Genomic DNA, 27663 nt, shown 5'->3' with positions numbered 1-27663 from the left:
CGTGTAAAGAGAGGACAGATCAGAGCAAGGAGTGATTACACAACTGAGAATCTTTTGGATTTGCAAGAGGTTCTGACAGTCCAGAGTTTATTGTAGATGAAGGATAAAAATGTACACGGCCATGTCTCCTTTAGTAAACTGTGACTTCTTACTGACCAGAGTCCTTCTGCTCTTCATCAGAGTGACAGTGACTCCACCGACGGTGACGTACAGCTTGCGCAGGTATGAAACGCCTGCCACGCCCCTCTCCTCATTCTTCCCCTCCACTGAGAACCAGGGACCTGATAACCCAAAGAGCACAGATCATGCATAGTGTACTAGCGGCAGCGTAGCTTCCCTTAGAGTAGGGATATATGTTTCTGCTCTGTGACGTCTGCAGGTCAGGAGGTTTGTAGCTCTGCAATTCCCAGTGCCTCTACAGCAGATAAAGGGGTGGAACTCATTAGAGCTTCTCTTACTTTTTAGGAGTGCAATACCTGTGTGGTTCTGGCAGCTCCTAGCAAGAGTATAGGTGCAGGTTCCCATGAAGGTGTAGTATTTCCCATCAAAGGTGGTGTAATGTGGGTCTCCTGAGATGTAACAGTCCTTTGTACCTGCAAAGGGAGACGATGTTTTGCATTTAAACCATTGCTTAACACACAGAGTGGCCTCAATCCACAGCATTTGATGTGTTTGCGTGATAACTGGGAACACTCACTTAAGGGGTAGCAGCCCAGCTCTCCATTCTGCAGTCCACAGGCATGCTGTGGGGGACACTCTCCTGAGCTGCATTTCACAACTCCTCCCTCACATGTGCACTTCAGCTCACAGCCCTCAGTGTAGAACTCTTCCCCTGCCTGAGACAAAAAGAGACCAGGTAGAATGGCTGCTTGTTGTTGAGATGCCGGTGAGATATGTAGAGATACACATTTTGAAATAACTAGACACAAGAGGGAAATATCCCTAAAATGCACAAATAAAGTGGCACTGCGAAATCACAGCTGGACACAAAGGTGATTACTCACCTGGTAGTACTGTCCATTGAAGTGGCACCCACAGGTCTCCTGTTTAATACACTTTCCAGAACTGTAAACGTATCCTGTGTCACACACACAGCCCTCTGCACATGGTCCACTGCACTGTCCCGGGCTGGGAATGGAGCAGGATGGGGGACAAGGTGGGGCACAAGCCTCGTAGTGGCTATTAGCAGGGCAGCGAAGAGCTGGGGTACAGTGAGATTTTGAGTAAGAAAAAGAACTATGGTTCAAGTCATGACATTTTAACATTACAATGTATTTCTTCTGTGCTCTTACAAAATATTCTCTAAATATGGAGTTAATTTGCATTGAATGGCTACAGAACTCAATGGCGTTGGAAAAATGGTCATTTTCGAAAAGAAAATGGTAGATTCTGTTGATCAATAAAAACGAAACAAATTTTCATGAAGTAGCAAGACACTCACGACAGAAGGTGCTGTTTCTCCATGGCCCAACGTTCACGTTGCGGTCCTGACACTCGTTGACGTAGGACTCCAATGCTTCGCACAGTGATGTTTGAGCCCCGCCCAGCGCACACAAGTCAAAGAGACAGTCCTTGAAGAAGCCCTGCACCAGGAGAACAGTCAGCTTACAGCAGCTGCTTATAGCCTTATTGGCACAGAGCCTCTTTCACTCAACTCAGCATGACAAAAGGAAATTGTGCATGGGGTTTCCCAGGTGAAACAATTGTCACGGAAAAATAAATGGACTGATTGCTCACGTACGACGGTAACTCACATTGGGGTTGACTCTTGGATGACAGACGGCGAAGGGTCCCTTGGGATCTAGTAGCATGCCACAGTAGGCGGGACTCTCATATATATCCTGTTGATCATCAGTGCATTCTGGGATTGTTTCATTGGGCTTCTTGTTGCAGCTAAAAGGATGAAGTTAAAGAAGCATTGTACCATCTGCATAACTCAAAGACATTTGTGATCATGTCTGGCAATTACATAAAATCTCACTTTGTGTCTGAGTTCCAACTGTGTCCAAAGTCATTGGTATTTGTGACTAGCTGACCAGAGGGTGTACGGAAATCATCCTTTGGGTTTCCGTTATAGTCTCCACACAGCCCACACAAGGTGTTCTTGTAACTGAAAAGGAATAGAAACAACAGTTAATTCTCAAATATTAAAGGTTGACTTGAGACAGTTAAATAGATACATGCTGAAAAAAAAATTAGGCTGAGCTCAAAATCTTCATTTTGCATCTCCTTTTGTGTCAGTCATATTTCACTAATGCCACTGTTGGAGACTCACTCGCTGGTCACTTTAATGTCCATGAAGTGGTTTCCATCGTATCGCACTGTAACGCCAAAGACTGCAGCCACAGTGTAGTGTTTCCCCGCCTTGAAGACAGACACGCCCTCAACTGGGGTCGCAGGCAAGTTCACTGTGGTCCGATTCACCTAAAGAAGGAGGTCACAGAGAGGACTAAAGATAGAGGCTTGTCGTTTTACTGTGGATAAAGCACAGAGGTCTGAAAGCTTTTCAATGAAAGCTCTCACCCTCGCCAATTCTTTCTACTTACCTGCACAGTTCCCCCCTTCAGCACCGATACCACCACTCCTTGTGTGTGCACATGCACTGCTTTGATATAGGTGACAGAAAGCAAGTTGAAACGATGCTCGTTATCAGCGTAGACTGAAAAGTGCGGGGCCAGGGTGCTGTTGCAGGTCTCTGCCATTAGGTAGCTGCAGTTGCCCATGAAGTCATATCGCCGGCGGTCAAACGTGGTGTAGTGAGGGTCGCCTGACGCAGTGCAGGTGGAGGTGTCTACATGGAAAACAAGATTGGGTCGAGTGTGAGTAGTAAAGGGGAAGTACTGGGTGAAGCTGAGGCAAATAGCCTGGAGAAGAAGTAGAAGATTTCTGGATGGAACTGAAATGGGGAAGGACAATGTAGAGGACTTGATCCAAATTTTGACCTTCATAAAAACTTAATGCAATCCTCCTACCTTTAGGATAGCAACCTGCAACACCATTGACTTCACGACACTCCTCTGTGGGCTCACAGGCATTGCTGACACAGTCCAGCGTGTAGTTCCCTGCGCATCGACACACCTCTGAGCAGCCATCACCAAAGACGATTTCCCCTGGCTGGGAGAGGCAGGACAAAATTCACTTTAATGAATACCTTTAACAATGACAAATTACCGCTTTGAATATGTGGTGACAGTGCGGACCTCATAGTAGTTGTTGCTCTCGTCCAAGCAGCCACACTGGTGAAGGGGAACGCAGCGGCGACCGCGGAACACGTATCCTGGGTCACAGAAGCAGCCGCTGATGCAGGAGCCGGTACAGTTCGTGGAGGGTTTCTGGCAGCTTGGGATGCAGGCTGGGCCGCACTCATTATAGTGAGCATTGGGGGGACATTTCACTGCAGTTCAAAGAGTAGAGATGCATGTCATATGATTACTCTTGATGGTTTCGAATCCATGATTCGATGTTAGATAGTTCACAAGACTTTCACAAGAAGTTCAGTCAAAGACATTATGTTCCCATGGCAGAAAGGATACTTTTGTGCGATTGACAGTACTGACCTGGGGGTGCAGTGGTTGTGGGCTGAGGTGTTGTGGGGCTCGGAGTTGCTGGGACAAAAAAATAACATGAATTGTTAACAAGTAATTGTAACGTGGTGATCCTCTTCTTTTGGAGTGAATAACTCCTAACGTGGTTTCAGGCACTGATAACAATTTGCACAGCTTTGAAAAAGCAATGAATAACTGTCACTGAAGTGTGTAAATTTAAGTACTCCACACATTGTATACGACTGGCCTAAGCAGACTCCTATAGTAGTGGGTGAGCGGTAGAAGTACTTAACAGCAGTCAATCTGAGCATTCCGGTTTCAATGAAATTTGTTTTCAAAACGTGGTATTTCTGCGTTTTGTTGGTATGCGGCGAAGTCAATGTGTCCTACCCAGTGCCTGACAGCCGTATTCTCCATCCTGCAGTTGGCAGACCTGATTGGGGGCACAGGAGGTGTTGTGGCACTCGATCACTCCCTCCCCTCTGCACACACAGCGCTGTGTACAGCCTTCCAGATACCAGCTCTCATTCACCTGAACACACACGGGAAAGGGCTCTCACTAGTGCATTCCATGCAAACCACTGGAGATAACTCATTTCAATAGTATAACACTGGAGTTCCGGGACCCGTTAATGCAGGTGCATCATGCAATTACTATTCGCAATAGTGGCTCCTTGGATTGACAACATTTGTCCATTTGTATTGTGCTGTCTCATCGTTTGTGAATAGCTAATCATTGAAAATACATGGCATGTCGAGAGGGGGCTCACAGGGTGGTAAGAGCCTTGGGGCTGAACACAGCCGCAGTCTTTGAGAGGAACGCAGCGGTCGTTGCTGAGGATGAAGCCGGGGTCGCACTTGCAGCCCTCCACGCAGTTCTCTCCGCACCCTGGCTGTGCACCCCCACTGTGCCCCACGCATGTCTCTGGACACGGGCTCACACATAAGGAGTAGTGACTGTTGGGGGGGCAGTCCAGAGCTGCGCACAAAGGAAGGAATAAACCACGATCTGTGCTGATGGTGTTGAATGCTCAATGTACAGAAATAGCTGTGCGTTTTTTACGCTATACGTAAACATAATACAATCTTGAGTGTGACTGGGACTCACGGCAGAAGTCTGGCTCCCTCCATTGGTGGACAGGAGCTCCTGCGCTGAGACAGGCATCTGTGTAGGACTGCAGCTGATCACATAGGGTTTGCTGAAGCCCGTCATAGCGGCACATGTCATACACACAGCTCTGGAAATAGGGCCGTGGGTCAACCACGTTAATGCAGTCCCTGGGGAAGAGGATAAACAGAAACATCCTATATTCACAAAGGCATTATGAAGTGTGTAGGGGGAAGCCGGCAGCATTCGTACAAATGGAGCACTTGAGCAGGACTGCGTTTGTATACTCTGCACGTGAATTGAAACGTGCATCGCTAAGCTTATAGTTGAAGTGTTTGTGCGTTCTCACCTGAAAGGACCTTGGGTGTCGTTCACTTTGCCACAATTCTGAGGTTTGGACACCTCTGCCTCCAGATTGGGGTCACAGGGCGGTTCAGGTTTGTCATCAGGCAAACACCTGCAAGTAATATCAGTGAAAATAATTGTTATTTATTTTTATTTGCTAATCGCCTCATCTTTGAGTTAACTACTCTAACAATACAGACACAAGGATTTTTCATGCATAAAGCAGTCCAGTCAAATTTTTCCAGCCAGACAAACGCAAATTTAGATTCACATAAGCAGATGCACGAGAAACTACATAAAGAAACATACGTGTCATCCTCGTCCTCCTCAGTTTGCCAGCTGTTGCCAAACTGGTTTGCGTTCCCAGCCGCTGAACCGTCTGGCTTGGTGAAGTCATTGTTAGGGTTTCCATCATAATCTCCACACAATCCACACATCTGGTCAAAGTAGGAGCTAATAGAGAAGGACACATGGAGGAGAATTCTTGAGATCTACCTGAATGAATTCATGAGAATTCTTTAGGATTGCCCTCCCAAAGCTGACTCTTCAGCCTCCTCCCACAGTATGATATAAGCCAAGCGGTTGAGCGGATTGCACCTCTACACACCTGGGGACGGAGATGTGCGCGTAGTGGTTACCGTCCCAGCGTACTGTGAGACCGAAAGGAGTCTGCATGGTGACGTACTGCCCAGCCAGGTAGAGAAAGATCAGGGGAGAAGGGGAGTGTGGGAGGGACACACGCAGTCCATTGACCTGTAGAAGGAGGGTAGGAGACCGTGTAAAGAGAGGACAGATCAGAGCAAGGAGTCATTACACAACTGAGAATCTTTTGCATTTGCAAGAGGTTCTGACAGTCCAGAGTTTATTGTAGATGAAGGATAAAAATGTACACGGCCATGTCTCCTTTAGTAAACTGTGACTTCTTACTGACCAGAGTCCTTCTGCTCTTCATCAGAGTGACAGTGACTCCACCGACGGTGACGTACAGCTTGCGCAGGTATGAAACGCCTGCCACGCCCCTCTCCTCATTCTTCCCCTCCACTGAGAACCAGGGACCTGAAAACCCAAAGAGCACAGATCATGCATAGTGTACTAGCGGCAGCGTAGCTTCCCTTAGAGTAGGGATATATGTTTCTGCTCTGTGACGTCTGCAGGTCAGGAGGTTTGTAGCTCTGCAATTCCCAGTGCCTCTACAGCAGATAAAGGGGTGGAACTCTTTAGATCTTCTCTTACGTTTTAGGAGTGCAATACCTGTGTGGTTCTGGCAGCTCCTAGCCAGAGTATAGGTGCAGGTTCCCATGAAGGTGTAGTATTTCCCATCAAAGGTGGTGTAATGTGGGTCTCCTGAGATGTAACAGTCCTTTGTACCTGCAAAGGGAGATGATGTTTTGCATTTAAACCATTGCTTAACACACAGAGTAGCCTCAATCCACAGCATTTGATGTGTTTGCGTGATAACTGGGAACACTCACTTAAGGGGTAGCAGCCCAGCTCTCCATTCTGCAGTCCACAGGCATGCTGTGGGGGACACTCTCCTGAGCTGCATTTCACAACTCCTCCCTCACATGTGCACTTCAGCTCACAGCCCTCAGTGTAGAACTCTTCCCCTGCCTGAGACAAAAAGAGACCAGGTAGAATGGCTGCTTGTTGTTGAGATGCCGGTGAGATATGTAGAGATACACATTTTGAAATAACTAGACACAAGAGGGAAATATCCCTAAAATGCACAAATAAAGTGGCATTGCGAAATCACAGCTGGACACAAAGGCGATTACTCACCTGGTAGTACTGTCCATTGAAGTGGCACCCACAGGTCTCCTGTTTAATACACTTTCCAGAACTGTAAACGTATCCTGTGTCACACACACAGCCCTCTGCACATGGTCCACTGCACTGTCCCGGGCTGGGAATGGAGCAGGATGGGGGACAAGGTGGGGCACAAGCCTCGTAGTGGCTATTAGCAGGGCAGCGAAGAGCTGGGGTACAGTGAGATTTGGAGTAAGAAAAAGAACTATGGTTCAAGTCATGACATTTTAACATTACGATGTATTTCTTCTGTGCTCTTACAAAATATTCTCGAAATATGGAGTTTATTTGCATTGAATGGCTACAGAACTCAATGGCGTTGGAAAAATGGCCATTTTCGAAAAGAAAATGATAGATTCTGTTGATCAATAAAAACGAAACAAATTTTCATGAGGTAGCAAGACACTCACGACAGAAGGTGCTGTTTCTCCATGGCCCAACGTTCACGTTGCGGTCCTGACACTCGTTGACGTAGGACTCCAGTGCTTCGCACAGTGATGTTTGAGCCCCGCCCAGCGCACACAAGTCAAAGAGACAGTCCTTGAAGAAGCCCTGCACCAGGAGAACAGTCAGCTTACAGCAGCTGCTTATAGCCTTATTGGCACAGAGCCTCTTTCACTCAACTCAGCATTACAAAAGGAAATTGTGCATGGGGTTTCCCAGCTGAAACAATTGTCACGGAAAAATAAATGGACTGATTGCTCACGTACGACGGTAACTCACATTGGGGTTGACTCTTGGATGACAGACGGCGAAGGGTCCCTTGGGATCTAGTAACATGCCACAGTAGGCGGGACTCTCATATATATCCTGTTGATCATCAGTGCATTCTGGGATTGTTTCATTGGGCTTCTTGTTGCAGCTAAAAGAATGAAGTTAAAGAAGCATTGTACCATCTGCATAACTCAAAGACATTTGTGATCATGTCGTGCAATTACATAAAATCTCACTTTGTGTCTGAGTTCCAGCTGTGTCCAAAGTCATTGGTATTTGTGACTAGCTGACCAGAGGGTGTACGGAAATCATCCTTTGGGTTTCCGTTATAGTCTCCACACAGCCCACACAAGGTGTTCTTGTAACTGAAAAGAAATAGAAACAACAGTTAATTCTCAAATATTAAAGGTTGACTTGAGACAGTTAAATAGATACATGCTGAAAAAAAAATTAGGCTGAGCTCAAAATCTTCATTTTGCATCTCCTTTTGTGTCAGTCATATTTCACTAATTCCACTGTTGGAGACTCACTCGCTGGTCACTTTAATGTCCATGAAGTGGTTTCCATCGTATCGCACTGTAACGCCAAAGACTGCAGCCACAGTGTAGTGTTTCCCCGCCTTGAAGACAGACACGCCCTCAACTGGGGTCGCAGGCAAGTTCACTGTGGTCCGATTCACCTGAAGAAGGAGGTCACAGAGAGGACTAAAGATAGAGGCTTGTCGTTTTACTGTGGATAAAGCACAGAGGTCTGAAAGCTTTTCAATGAAAGCTCTCACCCTCGCCAATTCTTTCTACTTACCTGCACAGTTCCCCCCTTCAGCACCGATACCACCACTCCTTGTGTGTGCACATGCACTGCTTTGATATAGGTGACAGAAAGCAAGTTGAAACGATGCTCGTTATCAGCGTAGACTGAAAAGTGCGGGGCCAGGGTGCTGTTGCAGGTCTCTGCCATTAGGTAGCTGCAGTTGCCCATGAAGTCATATCGCCGGCGGTCAAACGTGGTGTAGTGAGGGTCGCCTGACGCAGTGCAGGTGGAGGTGTCTACATGGAAAACAAGATTGGGTCGAGTGTGAGTAGTAAAGGGGAAGTACTGGGTGAAGCTGAGGCAAATAGCCTGGAAAAGAAGTAGAAGATTTCTGGATGGAACTGAAATGGGGAAGGACAATGTAGAGGACTTGATCCAAATTTTGACCTTCATAAAAACTTAACGCAATCCTCCTACCTTTAGGATAGCAGCCTGCAACACCATTGACTTCACGACACTCCTCTGTGGGCTCACAGGCATTGCTGACACAGTTCAGCGTGTAGTTCCCTGCGCATCGACACACCTCTGAGCAGCCATCACCAAAGACGATTTCCCCTGGCTGGGAGAGGCAGGACAAAATTCACTTTAATGAATACCTTTAACAATGACAAATTACCGCTTTGAATATGTGGTGACAGTGCGGACCTCATAGTAGTTGTTGCTCTCGTCCAAGCAGCCACACTGGTGAAGGGGAACGCAGCGGCGACCGCGGAACACGTATCCTGGGTCACAGAAGCAGCCGCTGATGCAGGAGCCGGTACAGTTCGTGGAGGGTTTCTGGCAGCTTGGGATGCAGGCTGGGCCGCACTCATTATAGTGGGCATTGGGGGGACATTTCACTGCAGTTTGAGAAGTAGAGATTCATGTCATTTGATTCGAACATTTTGAATCCATGATTCGATTTTAGTTAGTTTGTGATATTCTCACATCTAAGTCAAGGCATGTTCCTAAGTCAGAATGGATACTTTTATTTGGTCAACAGTGCTGACCTGGGGGTGCAGTGGTTGGTGACTGCGTGGTGGTGGGGCTTGGAGTTGCTGGAACCAAAAACAAAGATGTGAATTGTCAAACAATAATTGAACAATGTTGTTATGTTCTTCATATGTAGTTTATAATTTATGAACTGGTTTTGTACATTCATAACAGCATGTATAGTATTAAAAAAATTCTTAACTCTTAATAGAGTTTTAGTTTAAGTGTAGCGCTCATATCGTTGTCTTCTATGGATTTCTACAATCATGTGATTATGGTAGCAGTATTTACTACTTGTCAATCTCAGAATTTCAGTTTCAATTAAATGTATTTATTTTTTTATCTGTTATTTCTCTGTTTCGTAGGCGTGGGGTGAATTCTGTGTTTTGTACTCAGAGCTCGACAGCCACATTGTGCAGGGAGTCGGGGCAGGGGGTGTGGGAGAGGGTGTAGGCATAATTAACTGCTGTTCAGGCAGTAGGGATTCATGTAACATGATATTCACTGTTGTTTTTTTATCATGATAACATACTACTTTTTCATTCAGCTGCTCATTGAATTTATGTTTCCATTTCAGAAATATTGTGTTATAGTGATATATTATATTCACTTGATTCTGCAGAGGTCAAAGGTTTTGTTGTGGTTGGTCTAGGGGCTTCTGTGGAGGGTTTAGCAGTAGTTGATGCTGGCGCTGCAATATAGAACCATAAATTTAATCAAAATGTGAATTATTTTTATAATTTGTTAAATGATCGTTGATTCATGAATGATTAGTTAAAGCATTGAATTAAACTGGCATATATTTAAGACAAATATTGTATAAACATTTGCCGAATATCACAGTGCACACAGAAATGTATTGTTTTATGGATTTTCTTACCTTGGCAGTCTGTGATGCATACACTGTCTATAGCGATGTCTGTTTTATCTGTTTCTCCATAAATGCCTTGAATCACGAACTGAGATATGTACACACACACAAACATCAGCAAACAAAACTTATCTACATTCCTAGATGTGATGAAGATCCTTGAACCAGTACAGAAACTGACACAAGCTTTATTGTCCACCATTACGTGGAGTCACTTTTAGAAAACTTTTAGAAATCAGATGTTAAGGCTAGATGATGAGAAAAAAGGTTTGCCTACAGTACTATCTACCCCCGTGGTAACATTAGTATTTATGATCCACTTTGCATATTTTTTTCACACATGACAGAATCTGCTTAAATACACTGCCAGTCAGTGCCAGCCATTCACCTGGACTTCTGCCATTCCAATATACTGAATCTCTGCTTTATTCCAATCTCGTCCCTGATCCCCTTTCAATGTGAATATAGGAGCTCCTAGGTTTCCTCCTGCAGAGATGGAAAAGCAGTTCACAGCCTCATTTTGACAGGCAGTTAAATTCAAATTGAACATATTACCTGTAACAACTGAACAAATGTGTATTGTTAAAAATGTCAACTGTGTCAATTCCACTAGCAAGCACAGACATAGGGTCTTACCAGCTGTGGCAGCGTAGATGTTGATCTGCATATTGGTGGCAGTGCCATACATGGTATAGTGGAAGGAGAGCTGGAGACATCCTGCAGAGGAAGCAGATGGACTCCACAGCTCTGCACTTGCACCTGGCACTCTGGACGTGGAGTCTAACAGCATGTACGAACCAACTGCCAAAAGACAAAAAGCTGACTTATTTATGCCAATATATACTTTTTTACAAAATACTTTTCTAAATTATTTTAAAAAAAAGATATACACATCCCTCCATAGTATTTCTGTTTTTAGTTTCTATATTCATTCAGGGTCGCTGTTTTTTCCACCAGAGCTGTTATACCAGCCAATAGATAATTCATATTTTTGAAAAACATCACAACATTCAGACTTCTGGCAACATTTGGTGGAAGAGAAGAATAAACCAATGCATCACACAAAAAATGTGTGGTGTTGTCATAGTATATGTGCAATGCTAATGCACTTACAGCCTGGTTTGGAGAAGTCATCTTCAGGTCCTGTCCCTTCTGTGGGAGTTGGCCCAGTCCACTGCTCCCAGCCGAAGATTCTAGGATCAGTCTCCATGGTCCAGCCGCACAGGTCATCGGTGGTGTCAAAGTCACATTCAGACAGACACCCTACAATGATCCATAAGGTGTGTGTGCCAACATGTAGAATTATAACAAGAATTTTAAAGACTGATTGGAAGGCATTATTGCTGGAGGTCTAATATTCCATAGGATCAATGTCTGATACAGATGACTTTTTCCATTGAGGCAGTTAACAAGACTACAGTGCTGTGCAAAAGTCAGAGACCACCCTTTTGTTTATTTTATTTCTGGTCACATCAGCCATTCGGAGCTAGTTATTTATTTTTTAGTGTCAGACAATAATGCAGGAAACACATATTTTGATGACTAGGCATAATATCCAATCTATCAGCATTTGTCCACTGTGCATCCTACAACCGCTTTAAATCTTCCATTCCTCCAATCAACATACAAGTTACAGCTGTTTCCTCCAAAAAAGTTACCAAAAGTGTCAATGATATTATATTTAAACCCCTTGCTTTCAAAAGTGACTCTAACATTCAAACAAACAATAACAAAAAAACACCTTATCTGCCTTACTGATTTCTTTGTCACGTGCTTCTAAATGGCTGAAGGAGATATCTCTAATGAGATCAGATATAGGATAATTTAACTGCATAAGGAAAGTGAAAGTCAAAGAAAATGACTTTGAACAGTTTCCAAAACTGTTCAAAATATTATTGCAAGATGGGACTCCTAACGACCGTGCAAGAACTGGAAGATGACCAAAACTATAACCATCATAAAGACAGTGATAGATTTTATCTTTGAGATATAGGAAAAATCAAGCTCCACTCTTGTATCAGACCAGAATAAATCCACATGTGTTTCTGTCAATCCTTCCACTGTGAGAACACCACTCTTTCGGTGCTTTCGGTCTGAAAGGATGTGTAGCAGTCAAAAAGCCATTACTGAGAAAAGGAAATAAACAAAAGAGAATATTTGCACTACTACACTAAAACTGGACACCTGAGATGTGGAGTAAGGTTTAATGGACTGATGAGTCTAAGGGCTCTATTTTCCAGCCCGCACATGGCATGTTGCTAGCCGCTACACTAGCCAGTTGAGAAGGCTTTGTGACTGAAGCTCCCGCCATTCGTGCCCCAGTAATGAATCCTCTTTCAAAGTCACTTAGATCTTGTCCTCTTGTTCCAAAATGAAGGTCAACTGGGCCTGCTCAACATTTTTATACATGCCACTGAGCATGATGGGATATTAATTGGTTAATTAATCATGCAGTACACCCTTATGGAAGAATCTGTATTTGTTATATTTCTCCACTCATTTATTCAGGTTTTTCCTTTAATTTGTCGCCCGTCTATATTTTTGCTGCGTTATTTTGTAACGCTGAAAAATAAATAACTTTCACTTAATGGCTGTTTTCACTGGAAAGCAAATAAAAGAAAGGGTGGTCTCTGACCTTTGCACAGTACTGTATATCAAGGGTTTTGTCAAGAGCGACATACCTGGGCAAGCTCCCTCGCTGATGACAATGTTATCCAAAGCTGTGTCACATGAGGATGTAAGCCCACGTGCTGCCACGAATACAACCTAGAGACACAAAAATACCAATGTTACCACCACTTTCAAACAAAATCCTGGTATTGCACCTTTGATTTTGTCAATGTTATTACGCACTAAGAGAGCACTCACATTCATTGTCTGCCCTTCAAGGCGGGACACAGTCACAGAGCCTCCAAGCCATGATGGACTCTGGAACCCCATTCTCTCCCATACATTCTCCTCCTCCATACTAGGCCTTTTAACAAGCACTGCCAGTTTGTTCCTTGTGTCAGTCCCATACATGTAGTACATGAACTGTATGCACATTTGGGCGGAGCCTATGCCCAATGGGGGGCTGATCAGACGGGCTATCTGTCCATTAGCAACATTGTCACATTCATGGTAAATGTAGAATCCACCTGGAGATTTGTTAAGCAAGAGATGTGGAAAAGATAAGAGCAGTGGAGGATGGGAAGGGAAAGACAGTTTCAACATCTGAAGACCATTACATACAGTAATACTATATTGCCAATGATCAGATGATAATGAGCACATACAAGACATCAAATTTGAAAGCATCTTTGCATGGTTTCGAGACCCCTTAATTATTTCCTTTCTACAATTTACAAAGTAATGGTAGAAAACTCCAGAGGTTATCGAAAAGCCTTTTCCTGTTGTCTTTTTTCTTTCTTGCTATGTGGAAATCTGAATGTTTAACTATTTTTACATTAAGTTGGATTTTTACATATTTTCAACATGATACTTTTTATATATTAACAACTATACAACTATCAGACTTCGCCAACTCATGTTCAAATTTGTGCATGTAGTAAAATGATGATAAACAACAATGATCCTATATGACATACAATACTGATGTATTTTTTATGTAGCTGTGCTATGGTTGAGTACTCACTTCCATCAGGATAGTCCCCATCTGGGCCTGTGCCTGGAGTGGGAGAGGGGCCTCTGTGTCGAGTCCAGTCACTATCGTCTTCATTGTCCTGGCGAAAATGGCAGAAGGGGATGCTGTTGTTGTTGAAGTCACAGGAGGTCACAACTGAGGAAGGAGGGTGGAGGAGAGGAGAAGGTTAAGATGTCATTAAAATAATGCAAACAAGAGACAAGCAGAAATTACAATGGTATCAAAAGAAGAGCCATCGTCATTCAGGGGTATTAAATGAGACAACCCTGCAGCCTGAGTCTAATGCTGTTGATTAACTGACAACATGCATTTCGAAGTGAACACATATAAACCCACAGTTCCCAACAGCTTTCATAGACTGCCCACCCTCATTGGAATGGAACTATTATGCACTTTACTGGCACCCTAGCATTTTGTGGCCTGATGTAGCCTGATATATAAAATTGCTGTAAAGCTAAACATGAGATAATTGGCTTCATAAAGACATAATATAATAGTATCAGTAAAGCCTATCAATTTCAGTTAAATTGATACAGTGCTTGCCAATGTAATGTTTGAATGATTTTATTGCTTTCTAGATTGTGTGTGCCACAGTATTCTGTTCGTATATGCAGCTATGCTTATGGGTAAAGCACATTATACACCACTCAGGGGAAAGGTCTATTTCATTCCAAGGCCACGTTTGTCACGTTGTATGAACGAGCCCACATACCACTCCCTGTTATGGGTGTGTATAGGGCTGTCTAACTGTCTCAGCGTGCAGTATACCAATCTTCTGTCCCTAGATATTATGCTGTTGCTTTTCAGGGTATGATGTGAACAGCTTCACCTTTTAGCCCTCCTCACATAGTTTCCACTGACATTGTCAACTTACCAGCTCCCGTGTTTGTAGATATCCCTTTGTCAACTCTGCAGAACAGGTGAAACATTGTAAGACAAACAGCTAGATTGCTGACAAAATAAAGGTTTCCAGAGAGTGTTATGTCACCTGTAATTTAATATACTTCATGATCTGTGATGTAAATCCATTCACATGCCACGTAAAACCCTATGGTAAAACCAATTCATATCAAATATTTTATAATAAAAAATAACACCTGACACTCATCTATGAGTGTAGCATTGTTCTTGTAGAAGGTTCTCATGAATAATGAAATGCTATCTCACTGACAGGTTCATGTTTATTATTTCCAGTTATGTTAATTTTATTTAAAAATAAATTAAAATCCAATTAACAAACATGGGAAACAGTATCAACTAAAGCGTAGTTTTGAAACTCTGACCTTTTAGACTGTGACTACTGACATACAATGAGATTTGTTATTTGTTACTATTTAAATAAACCTGGCAATAAACTTGTTTGATTATCTGTAATGGTGACACCAGATAATTTTGTAGATGTGCAGATGTATACTTTGTGCTCCAACACGAGGAATGGCACTTCCCCGGTATCTGATATGTGATCGAAGTAGCCTATAATTTATTGTAGACTGTATTACGCACGGAACACACTTTGCTGGAAATTGAAACCCCTACCACACATGTTTTAACCTGGTATTCCAAAAACACCACAGACATTTTTCCCCATGTATAATTTAACATGTATGATTTTAACTAAAATTCAACCCTGCGCCTACCTGTTATTTATGTCTCTTGCTGTATATAATCCATTTATCCATGTGAGAATGAATATGAATTTGATTTTATCCATGGCTAACTCAGAGAGAGTGAGCTAGCTGGAAAGAAGACAGAATGGACCTTAGGTAAGGCTTTTATAGGACAGAGAGGAGGAGGGGGTGTTAGTGTTTTATCACTTTCTGTCATGTTATTTTGCCTAGAGTCTTGCAAAATGATCAGTGAATCATAATTACTATGATAGTGGCAGGGGTGTGTTCTGAAGCCAGTTATTCTATACCATGCAAAATGACAGTAAATAGGAAGGTGTGTCTGTCCGTAAATGATAGAATTGCTTAACCTGTGTAAAAGTAATTGTGAAACATCTTTTGTGCTTCTGACTTGCATACCTACACCCTTATTGAAAAGTACTGTGACCAAGACTCTAAAGCCCTGACATTTTTCATTTTTCAGTTTATGTATGTCTAAGGAAAGTGGGAAATACGCCTACTGGAGGTGTTTAAAACCATTATGATCAGTTCTACTTCCTCTGCTGTCACTTCATTCATGTAAATTTGATTTTACAATAAACTGAGAAAATAATCATATTTTTAAGATCCAGGTCCAGGTTGAAACATCATGCAGGAACCGGACTATAACTGCTTCGAAAAATACTGCTCACGCATAGACACACATGCAAATGCTCTCCCACATACAGAACCACATATGCATACTCCACAACATTATTATTGGACATCATCACAGGGTAATGAGGAATGATTATCGGAGCTCTAGGAGAGGCAACTCCCTGCTGATATAGTAGGTGCACGTTCAGTTTTCAGTTTTTCAGCCAAGTGATTACTGAGGAAATTATGTTTTATTATTCTTGACATGTCTGAACCCTGCCTCATCCACTGGGTTTCCTTCACTGAATTTTATCTATGAAAATGACTATGCTAGTTACAACAATCAGCCCTGATAGGTTTTTTATTAGGCCTGTGAACAGTCATTTCCCCTGATATCTTTTGCTAATCATGCCCGTACTTTTCTCTAGTACCTGTACTACAAACATTCTTTCCCACTCCCACTGAACCATGCTTGTGCTGTCACACATTCTGACACACCTGACAAATAGACTGGCTTGCCAACTGGGTGCTTGTCAATATAGCTCTGAAGATCATTGTGTACCCTTGTGTTTCTTGAATGTTCATGCAAATATTAATAAATTATGATGAAGTCTCAACATACATATGTCCACTTAGTTCTATTAGTGACCACAACTCTCAGACATTGTTGTCCATTGACTTGCAAATGACCATTTCTATTTTGTCATACCCTTCATCATCTTAACATATCAGACATATTTTGTGAGGCTAGAAGTGATAGGGGATGACTTGAGAGACCTGCTTCTCCCCTTTTGGTGGACTTCATAGGCTCCTGATGGTGTAGATATATTCAAAAGCCAAAACATAGAAGTCAAATAGAAATCAAACTGGAATTAGATGTATAATATTACCATTATCATCATCGTCCACAATTTTTTTTTTTTTTTTACTTTAATCCAATTTACTAGTATTTGTGACCAATAATGTAAATCCTTCCCTTGGTACAATTAGATTTCACAGACATGAGTCATACACTTTACTGAGTTGGATGTACAAAGGCCATTTGGCCCTGCCATTTCAGGTATCTTATGTGACCAGATAGTCAATGCTGTTAATCAATAACACACATAAAGAAGCACTCCACCCATCCAATCAGAACCACACACCTGAACAATAAAAGTAAAATTTTTAAAGGCATAATATATTTACAGGAAAGCATCTATGAATAATTGCGGAGAAAATTGTATAGACTCTAGAACTGAGTGCACAACCAAACGCTTTTGTATGAGGTTGACTCTGAAATGCACATTGTCTGAATTAGTGCAGTGTACAAGCTACTTATTTGCCCCTACAAGCTACAGTATAAAAAAATATTTTGATTGAATGTTAATGCCCTAATTAATGCATAGCCATTCAGTATTGTTCAGGTATAAGTTTAGACTGCCAATAGACATCTCTTGTGCAAGCTCAGCTAATATTTCATAGAAAGGAGCAGGCATATGCGCACAGTAACCAAGAAGCCTGACATTCCCAAAATATGTTCTAAATATATTATATTTTAAATGCAAAATGCATTATAAAAGAAGAAACATGACCCCAGGGTGGCATGGTGGTGCAGTGGGTAGCAGTCTTATGCTTTGAGCATGTATGCCTTCTTCAAGTACTGCCTCACTTGTCTTCATTGATAATATAAGTGCTTATAGCAACAACAGAACAAATTCTGAAATGTACAGAAGCATCTTATCTGCTCACGTTCAACCAAATGCCACCAAACTCTTTGACGATGCTTCATCCTACAAGCTTTTAAGGCAACAAAAGTTTTTCAAAGCCAAAAACTGAAAGGTTCTTGACTGGCCAAGTCATTCAACCAACCTGAATTGAACTGAAAATGCGTTTCCAATGCTGAAGAGAGAACTTAAGGCAACTAGTCCCTAAAAGAATCAGGAGCTGTAGATGGCTGTGGTACAGGCCTGGCAGAAAATCAGCAGAGAAGTTACTCAGCACCTGGTGATGTCCATGGGCCACAGACTTCAAGCAATCATTTCCAACAAAAGATATGCGACAAACTCCTAAACATGACTACTTTCACTTAGATAATATTAATATGTCCAAAGCATTATGATGCCCCAAAATGTATAAAAGTACAGGAATTACTAGATGGTGAAACCAAAGTGTATAAAATGACAAGTAAATAAAAGCTTTAAACACATGTGATTTCTCTGATTACACATCTAGAATTGTGGAGTACAGAGCCAAGTAAAAAATAAAAAAACACCTTTGTCCTAAACATTATGAAGTGCAGAACTCTGATTTCTAGAGAATAACGTCAGGAATTTGACCACAGGACCTATAAGGTCCTACACCCTAATAACATCCTGGAAATTTGCTTTGGTATTTTGAGTGTCTATTTTGCCTTCCCAACATTTTTCCACCTCTGTAAATGTGAGGCAAGAAGCTGTCGCTGGTGCTGGGGGCTATAACCACTAGTAAGGAGGAGCACTGGCCAAGGAAATGTTCAGCATTCCACAGTATTAGCAGTATGCTTTGGTCTTGCACTGCGCCCATGTAATGAATACAGAGGCAGGGGTTGGGTCCTTGTCTGGGTGGGGATGGGCAAAATGGGCTCGTTTGTTTCGTGCCTTTTCCTCATTTGAGTGGAACAGACAGCAGTCCATAAATGAATGTGTGAGCATCCGATGTTCCTGGGAGAAATCCTAAGGGGACATTCACAGGTATGACCTGAGTACAGTTAAGTTTCTTAAAAACAAGCAGTAGAAATCATTTATCTGGCCTTTGTAATATTGCATGAAAATTCAGCAGGGATACAGATAAAGTATTGTGTCCTGTGTTAAAAAAAGTATTGGCAAACATGTTTTTGTTTGTATCCATGTTAGTGCATGCTAGGCTAGGTCATGGCTTATTTTATGGTTGTAGGCAGACTTTGACTTGTACACATTAAAAACCCCTCCCAAGAGTTATAGTTATGCTTGGTTTGTAGCAACACAGGAAAACAGTTGGTTGAAGAATGTGATACCACATTGAATTTAAACTTTGCTCTTGGAGATACGTAAATTTGAGTTCAAAGGCACATTAAAGGATGGGGCTTGACACATCAGTGATAGTGGCTAAGGTTTATTAAAATGCATAAACTATTCAACCACAAATTCTATAATGCAGTTATGATAAAGAAAAAGCAAGGTGGAATTTGCCATACAAACAATAATTTTGCTAGTGGCATCATGATTCTGATAGAAATGAATGAATTGCTGAAAAAATTGGAATTGGAGGTGAAAATGGAGGTATTTGAAATTGGATCAAAATCTAATCTTCAAATGTTAACATTAACTCAGGGGGACCTCAATTGCATGCAATTAAAAGGCAGCTGTAAATACCATAATATACTAGAGCATATTATAATTCAGATTAAAATTTATTATCATTTATGCTTAAAAACAAAGCACAAAATTTGTTACTAAAGGCACCTTGCAATATATTACCAATATTTAGAAAGTTGAACAATAGAGACACTATCAAAATATCAAAATGATAAATTAGAATAGAGTCAGAGATGTACTATTGAATATCTACAAAAGGCTACACAGTTGTGGCAGGTAAGGGATTATGTGCCTTTATGGCAGATTTTAGAAGTGGAACTGTGATTCACAATGGAAATGGCAGTCATGTCTGACAGCATGTTCTTTTATGTCAAAACAAATGTAGTAGATAGGCATGTTCTTTTATGTGTTTGCTTAATTTAGCTAGTCTCAAACACAATCAAGCAATGAAAAAATATCTCCACATAAAATATTTGATACAAAAAATAAAAAAACACCTTTGTACTTTCCCCACTTATTTAAGCCATTAAATACAGAAGTTATCCAATAGTTTTATTTTAGAAAATTTATATGCAGTCTCAGATACCAGCTCCGTATTGATTTTGGATTCACACGTACTATGACCAGCTGCAGACCATTTACATAAATCTGACAGTATGGTAAATATTCAAAATGTCTATTTGTTCAGTGACAAAATTAATAATTAATTTTAATTAATAATTAATAATAATCTCTGTTGAAAATTATTTTTAAGGTCTTTCATGCTGTAGCCAGGTCACATTCTTTCACAACCACTTTTGAATAGCAATGAAACTCTTAAGATCAATCATCATGTCATGTGGATTATTTACAGTTACAGAAGGCATAGTTCTATTGCAGTGCCTTAATGTATTTTTAAACACAGCATTTTCCAGTTTTGAGTGCGTAATACAACAGAATCAGCAACAGATTTCTGAATCTTAGCAATATTTACATTTCATAACATAAAATATAAAATAAAACACCTCTGCCCCGATTGTCCAATGACTATTTTGTAAACTACAATAGGAAGGTCATCATTTTAACTGTAATACATTTTATATTGTGAGTGTGCATAAAAATGTATTACAGTTAAAATGATAACCTTCCTATTGTACTTTACAAAATAGTCATTGGACAATCGGGGCAGAGGTGTTTTATAAACGGCTCCGAATAAACAAAATGCTTTCAAGCCTCTTGTTTATTCAGAGCTGGCTTCTTTTGACCTGACAAGCATTACTCAGACTGAGGAAATTCCATACTGCATACATGACTTGAACATGAAGAAAGTGTAATCTGATAGTTTTCTTGTGTCTCTGGAAGGGTTGCCTTAATAAGGGCATTCTTCATTCATTCTGAGACTTGCCCAGCCTATGTTGCATTGGGAAAATCTTAAATATTTTGTGTAATCAACTTATATTTTGAGAGCAACGATTTCTGCTGTTAAGGAGACTGCATCAGATTACACATGCAAATCCGAGGAAAGTACTTCAGATGCATAGACATGTAATGAATACCAGTAGATTACCTCTTTCTAGATATTTCTGGGTTGAAGAATTGAATTAGCGTAAAAAGAACAGAATAATTCTACTTGCATGTTTATATTATTGGTGAGCACATTACTTGGCAGGTTTCCTAGTAACAGTTTGGAACTGCATGAATGAATATCCTAATAAACATAACATGGCTAGCACTTATTAACCAAGAGCAAACTTTCTAAGAAAAACACTTTTCTCTTTAAATATAAAAGAACAACAATCTAAACACTGATAAATATGCATAAACCAATGAACACAAAGGCACACGCACACGCACACACACACACACACACGTTAATAGAATAAAGCAGAACACGTGACTGAAAACCCTGAAAAGGGTCAAATTCAGCGTTGCATAAGTATGGAGCATGTCCGGTCAACCTGTAACTTGGTAGATTGCTTTGCCAATAACAACTGTCTGAAATTCTTTTTTACGCTTTCTCCCAGCTATGTGGGTATTTTACTGTTCTATATGGTGCTGGTATATGATAGTGTAATGCTGGATAAGGGTAGAGAAAGTAAATGGAACAAGAATATCTGATTATTTGCAGACTCAATGTGAATTTTAAAAAAGTAGTAAACCACTGTGTTCAGTTTGGGTCAAATTCACCAGTTTATTCTTTTAGTAAAAGAGTAACGGGACTTTTGTAAACTTGGTTCTTATTTTGTGTTTTCAACATTTATAGCATTTGCTTCATGTCTTTTGGCCTAAATTGTTTCTTTATAAGATAAGGATGAAAAATAATCAATGATGTCAATTCAAAACAATAAATATCAATAATCTACTGCAATATAACCTTGTTTCATTTTATTTTTTCACTGATAAACATGATTTATGCCCCGTGCCTTCATTATAATGTATTTTTAAAACAAAACACATCTTCAGAAAAAAATAAAGACACTTACTTTGTTAAATGTTGTCTAACAGTGGTAAATGGCAACCATTAATCATATATATTATTTATATTGTTCATAATTGAGAAAAAGATTTTTGCATAAATTTTCATTTCCGGAGTGTTTTAAAATCCCAATAATATTCTGGGTCTCAGGGCCGTCCCTAGGATTTTGGTGGCCCTAAACAAGTCTGTGGGCTGCGTTTGAGCGGGGGGGGGGGGGGGGGGGGGGGGAGGGGAGGGGGGGGGGGTATGGCTTCTTACATTACATTGTTATGAAATATTCGGTTGCCATTCCATTTAAAACTTATACCACTCGTTCCGTGATAGGGGATGAATAACGTAATTACGAAAATAACGTTATTTACCTTAGATAAACATTGGATCGTGTGGCCCCCCCTCATGGTCGTGTGGTCCCCCCCTAGTGGTTGTGGCCCTAAACAACCGCATACAGCGTTTATGCCACGGGCCGACCCTGCTGGGTCTATTTGACCCAAGCTAACAGTTTCACAGGAGCTAATAATAATAAAGAGAACACAAGGGTTAAAGCTGCTTTATCCAAGACTCAATCTGCAATGCATGCTAAATTTTATTCGTATGAAACAGATAACCCCCTGTGAGCTTTCATGTTTTGTCTTGATACACCATAACATTTTAATGCATTACAGTAAAATATCATTCTCTTCTACCCAAATTCAAAGTACTGTATTATAATGCAAAAATTATTTTTTTAAAAACTTTTTCAAAAAGATATACTTATTTTCCAATTTACAAGTATTCACCCTCCTCAAGCAAAAACATAGTATACTTAAGTGTATTAAAAAAATATAATTTATGTACATAAAAATGTACTTATAGTTTTTGTGCTTAAAATTGAATTTTTAATAGTATATTACCAAACATATACAGTACAAGGCCAAAAGTATGTGGACACCTGACATCCACCATATCATCCGAAATTAAGGGCATTAATAAGGAGTTTGTCCACCCTTTGCTGCTATAACAACCTCCACTCTTCTGGGAAGGCATTATACTAGATGTTGGGGCATTGCTGCAGGGATTTGCTTCCATTCAGCCAGAAGTACATTAATGAGGTCGGGCACTGATTGAGCGATTAGGCCTGTCTTGCAATTGGCTTTCCAATTGATCCAAATGGTGTTGGATGGGGTTGAAATCAATGCCCTGTGCAGGCCAGTCAAGTCCTTCCACACTGTTCTTGACAAAACAATTTTGATACGAACCTTGCTGTGTGCCCAGGGGCATTATCATGCTGAAACAGGAAAGGGCCTTCCCCAAACTGTTGAGAAAGCAATGACTCACCTAGAATGTGATTGCATGCTGTAGCATTAAGATTTGCCTTCAGGGGTGTCCAGATACTTTTGGTCATATAGTATATGATTCAGTTGTACTTACTTAAAAATAAGTATACTAAATTGCACATACTTATAGTGGTATTTTAGTATACTTATAAAAATGATACTTTTGTTTAAATTGTACTTTAGTGTACTTCAAGTAAGTATACTAAATTGCAAGTGGTATATTAATACTGATAAATAGTATACTTTATTTTCAGTCTTGGATAGCATACTACAAGTATATTTTCTGAAAGAAAAAGAAAAATTATTCTTTTGAGCATTACATTACATTACAGGCATTTGGCAGACGCTCTTATCCAGAGCGACGTACAACAAAGTGTATAACCATAACCAGGAACAAGTATGACGAAAAAGAGAGAAGTACCGGTCCAAGTGCAGGGAACAACCGCATAGTTCAACTTGGACCCTGAAGGTTAAACTGTTTAACACTAACACAAACGAGAACAGCAACAACGCAGTCTATGCAAAAATACAAGCAGTAGTTAAGACAGTTAATGCACCTAAGTCACCTACAAAACAGCTACCTAGTTACAACCCTAAGCTTACAGTCATTTACAGGGAGGTAGGGAGGGATGGGGAGAGGTGCAGCCTGAAGAGGTGGGTCTTCAGTCGTCGCTTGAAGTGGGTCAGTGTCTCAGCTGTTCTGACCTCCACAGGGAGGTCATTCCACCATCGTGGGGCCAGAACAGACAGGAGACGTGTTCGGGAAGCGCAGGTGCGAAGAGGGGGAGGTGCCAGGCGTCCTGAGGTAGCAGAACGGAGGGGTTTGGCTGCCATGTAGGGTTTGAGCAGAACACAGTTCAATCAAATTTTATTTATATAGCGTACTTCACTGTCACAATACGCTTCATAGACAACCCAGGCTAACAGACAAATTGTGCGCTTCGTCTGCTTGAAGTGTATTTGCAATTAAACATGACATACCTGAACCGTAATAACAAACATTGATTTTCTTAAAGATTCGTAAAAAACGCTAAATTAATGGAGATGCCGGGGATTGAACCCGGGGCCTCATACATGCGAAGCATGCGCTCTACCACTGAGCTACATCCCCACGTGATGCTGTATGCCAGTAAAAGTTGATAAATACAGCGCTGCCGGAATCGAGTGAAATTTAATGAAAAGAACGATATGTGCTAAAGTAGCACCGATTGTTCTCATAAGAATTTAGGAAACCTCGAAACACATACACCCTTAAGTTAATGCTCAACATATTGCTTAATGCAAACAAGAACTAATTAGAGTTACCAAGATGCAGCTAGTACTGCGACGTTAAAATATCGTCTAGATCACTGGTTACAGTTGCAGAGGTTTTCAAAGTGTAAGGCGGGCCGTCCTCCCCAGGGGGGCGCCAGAGACTGAGTTGCAATGGAGGCGTGGGGACGTAATGGTGAATAGGCACGTACTCGCAACAGAACGATTGAACAAATGAGCGAGCAATAGGCTACAGAAAGCGTGCTAAAACAGAAGAAATAAACCGACGTGAAAATTACTGTGAAAATAAAATCTCTCAAGTTGTTTTGAGTGGCTCTCAATTTTGAGCTGTCTGTCCCTTTTGAACTAGACTACTGCTAGAAAAATCAAGAGGTCAGTAAAGATGTATTTTTTCTTTACCAGTTAAACGATTTTTTAAAACCCAACACAATTAAAATGAATTCGTAGTTAGTAGGCTAAACCGTTGTAATGTTATAGTTTTGATGGTTGTAATATTATTACGTCGGTCTGTGATCATTGGCATCGCTGGATATGTTTTCTATGTGCATGCCAAAGGCTAAAACAGGATCAATGTTAACACCAAGGTCTTTCACAGCCGTATGTGGTACTGCCAAACAACCATCACAATTTAGAGTAAGAGAACACATTTCCTCCCTTAGTATTTTGGGACGTGAAACCAACATTTCGGTCTTATATGATTTCAAGAATAGAAAATTAGAAAGCATCCAAACCTGTATGTCTGCAGAACAGGCCTCTAACTGTGACAGCAGTAGTGCTTTGACAGTTTTCAGTGAAATATATATCTGTGTATCATCTGCATAGCAGTGGAACTCTATGCCACGTGCCTGGATTGCCAATGGGTAGCATATATAATGAGAAAAGTACTGGTCCTAGCACTGATCCTTGTGGAATACCATATTTCATTGCTGTGTAACTGGACTCTTCTTTTAATTTAACAAAATGTTTCTTGTCACATAAGTATGATCTGAACCATGCGAGTGCCTGTCCAGGAAGTCCAACACAGGCCTGGAATCTGTCCAATTGAATTTCATGATCTATTGTATCAAAATCTGCACTCAGGTCAAGAAGTAGAAGAACAGACACAGTTATGGTCGGCTGACAATAGTAAATCATTAGTAACCTTAAAAAATGTGGTTTCAGTGCTGTGGCAGGGTCTACACCCTGATTGGAATATTTCATGGATACCGTTTGAGCTAAGATATGCACTAAGTTGCTTAGCAACAGTTTTCTCCAATAATTTCTATAAAAACAGAAGGTGTCAAAATAGTCTATAGTTTTCTATTTTGTCAGGTTCAAGATTTGGTTTATTCAGTAATGGCTTAACTGCCACCTTTAGTGACTCAAATATATTCAGTTACTAGGGATGTGTTAATGCAGGTGCTGGCCCAGTAGGGGAAAGAGTTCTTTAACCAAATTTGAAGGAATTAGATTGAGCAGACAGGTAGTCAGTTTTGAGGACATAACTAGTTCAGAAAGCTCATCCATGTTAATGGGTGTAAAACAGTTCAGTGCCACTGAACACATCTTCCTGTTGCAGCCAAGCACTGGGCTGTTTATTTATACTGGCAGGAGTAATGTATAAAAAGGATACAGTTTGGATATCCGGTCTCTAATTGCCTCAATCTTCTGATCGAAAAAAAATGTAGAATACTTCAGGGCCCCTCATGGTGTCATTTTACCAAGGAGTATGATTTTTCCATGGAAAATTTCTTCTTTTTAGAGTGCTGAGAAGATCAACTGTGCTTCTCAGAGTAAGAGTTAACAATTAGTCAATTGGTCCAGTGATAATTCATCAGCTTTTTTGTCACTGGAGAGGAATGACTGCGGTAGCATATTTATAAACTTTGGAATAACCTCAAGGTTTTATGATTGGCTGTAATAATTTTGAGACTTTAAGGCAAGATGGTAGCGTGGCCGAGCGGTCTAAGGCGCTGGATTAAGGCTCCAGTCTCTTCGGGGGCGTGGGTTCGAATCCCACCGCTGCCAAGATAACATTATTGTAACTGATTTACATAATAGGTATGGATGCCTTTGGTTGTGTTGTAAAATACCAAAAAAAACGAAAAGGTCCCAACCTAAAGGTTGCAGGTCCAGGTAGGACACTGCAGTTGCACACTTGAACAAGGAACTTAACCTGCATTGCTTCAGTATATATCCAGCTGTATAAATGGATGCAATGTAAAAAAATGCTATGTAAGTCTGCTAAATGCCTATGATGTAAGTGGGTTGGATGCCTTGAAAGTAATAAGGACATGATCGGATAGTACAGGGTTGTGAAGTGAAGTAAGATTTACAACATTGATACCATGGGACAGCAACAAATCCAGGTATGGCTACGGTACTGAATAGGCTCTCGAACATTCTGTACAAAACCAACAGAGTCAATAATAGAGGCAAAGGCTGTTCCTAGATCAACATATTCACATGCATGTTAAAATCACTAACAATCACAACCTTATTACAACCGTAAAAGCAAGGTGTGACAAAAACTCGAGGAAAACAGACACGAGGAAAAAGGACAGCGTGCTACCACTTATTTTAGCCAGATCAGGTTACAGTACAGGTACACAGTTCATAGTAAGAACTTAAAAAGAGGAAAATGTATTTCCTCACTTAGGTGTTAAACTCAAAGTGGACTAATAAATAGCTGCAACGCCACCCCCTCTGCCTGACCGACATGAGCACACTTCAAGTGCAACATTCATCAGGTCTTAGCCAAGTTCCAGTCAGACACAGTACATTGAGATTATGGTCTATGGTCTTAGATGTCCGATTTTTAAGAGTGATTCACTACAGCTAGTAGCAACATAACATGCTTGTATAACAGTGAGGTTATCCAAATTAATACCACAGTTAGCTTTATGTTCGCCATAAATACGTGGAGCAGGCAGTCTCAATATAATAAATCCTAGTTTCTAGCTCAGATGGATTAGTTAGAGGGGCTTTTGGACAAATGCTATTGATGTCCACTACCTTGCAGACTAAAGCGTAGAGCCATATGTTTGAGACTAGGCCATATGGAAACATGCAGGCAACAAGCCTGCGGCCTGGCTGGCGCCCTGATGAAGTGTCAGGATCTGGCCTCACTATGAATAGCAGCTAGGTCATTGGAGAGGACACCAGAACCTCTCCAGGTCGGGCAGAGTCCCTCTCTCTTCAGTAGGCCAGGCATTGCTGTCATCGAGTAGCATAATATGAGCTGTGCTGCTCAGAAATATGGCCGTTTCCTTATGC

General features: G+C 41.0%; 1 protein-coding gene and 2 non-coding genes across 3 annotated transcripts in view; 1 reads left to right on the top strand and 2 right to left on the bottom strand.

Annotated features, from left to right (window-relative positions):
- Positions 1–15544, bottom strand: part of zanl (zonadhesin, like) — a 47729-nt gene extending 32185 nt beyond the window's left edge. Inside the window, exons 1-40 of the mRNA XM_035409447.1 lie at positions 15452–15544; positions 14689–14723; positions 13806–13949; positions 13040–13308; positions 12853–12937; positions 11285–11434; positions 10808–10972; positions 10560–10657; positions 10181–10259; positions 9911–9991; positions 9318–9365; positions 8974–9167; positions 8746–8887; positions 8320–8564; positions 8049–8197; positions 7755–7883; positions 7528–7666; positions 7215–7356; positions 6778–6974; positions 6471–6609; positions 6250–6366; positions 5930–6054; positions 5606–5751; positions 5308–5451; positions 5003–5110; positions 4654–4823; positions 4316–4524; positions 3936–4077; positions 3558–3605; positions 3201–3394; positions 2973–3114; positions 2547–2791; positions 2276–2424; positions 1982–2110; positions 1755–1893; positions 1442–1583; positions 1005–1201; positions 698–836; positions 477–593; positions 157–281 (exon numbers count right to left, since the gene is read on the bottom strand). Of these exons, the coding sequence (XP_035265338.1) occupies positions 157–281; positions 477–593; positions 698–836; positions 1005–1201; positions 1442–1583; positions 1755–1893; positions 1982–2110; positions 2276–2424; positions 2547–2791; positions 2973–3114; positions 3201–3394; positions 3558–3605; positions 3936–4077; positions 4316–4524; positions 4654–4823; positions 5003–5110; positions 5308–5451; positions 5606–5751; positions 5930–6054; positions 6250–6366; positions 6471–6609; positions 6778–6974; positions 7215–7356; positions 7528–7666; positions 7755–7883; positions 8049–8197; positions 8320–8564; positions 8746–8887; positions 8974–9167; positions 9318–9365; positions 9911–9991; positions 10181–10259; positions 10560–10657; positions 10808–10972; positions 11285–11434; positions 12853–12937; positions 13040–13308; positions 13806–13949; positions 14689–14723; positions 15452–15525 (5631 nt within the window). The 5' untranslated portion in view covers positions 15526–15544. The remainder of the gene's footprint in view (positions 1–156; positions 282–476; positions 594–697; positions 837–1004; positions 1202–1441; positions 1584–1754; positions 1894–1981; positions 2111–2275; positions 2425–2546; positions 2792–2972; positions 3115–3200; positions 3395–3557; positions 3606–3935; positions 4078–4315; positions 4525–4653; positions 4824–5002; positions 5111–5307; positions 5452–5605; positions 5752–5929; positions 6055–6249; positions 6367–6470; positions 6610–6777; positions 6975–7214; positions 7357–7527; positions 7667–7754; positions 7884–8048; positions 8198–8319; positions 8565–8745; positions 8888–8973; positions 9168–9317; positions 9366–9910; positions 9992–10180; positions 10260–10559; positions 10658–10807; positions 10973–11284; positions 11435–12852; positions 12938–13039; positions 13309–13805; positions 13950–14688; positions 14724–15451) is intronic.
- An 8631-nt stretch (positions 15545–24175) lies between these two features.
- Positions 24176–24247, bottom strand: trnaa-cgc. Its single transcript has one exon. It is a non-coding gene; the product is annotated as a tRNA-Ala (tRNA).
- A 2086-nt stretch (positions 24248–26333) lies between these two features.
- trnal-aag lies at positions 26334–26415 on the top strand. Its single transcript has one exon. It is a non-coding gene; the product is annotated as a tRNA-Leu (tRNA).
- Positions 26416–27663: the final 1248 nt, after the last annotated feature.

This window comes from Anguilla anguilla, chromosome 3 (genome assembly GCF_013347855.1).
Source record: "Anguilla anguilla isolate fAngAng1 chromosome 3, fAngAng1.pri, whole genome shotgun sequence".
NCBI lineage: Eukaryota > Metazoa > Chordata > Actinopteri > Anguilliformes > Anguillidae > Anguilla > Anguilla anguilla.
The sequence above is the reverse complement of the archived record's forward strand: the minus strand, read 5'-3'. Positions and strand labels throughout refer to the sequence as shown.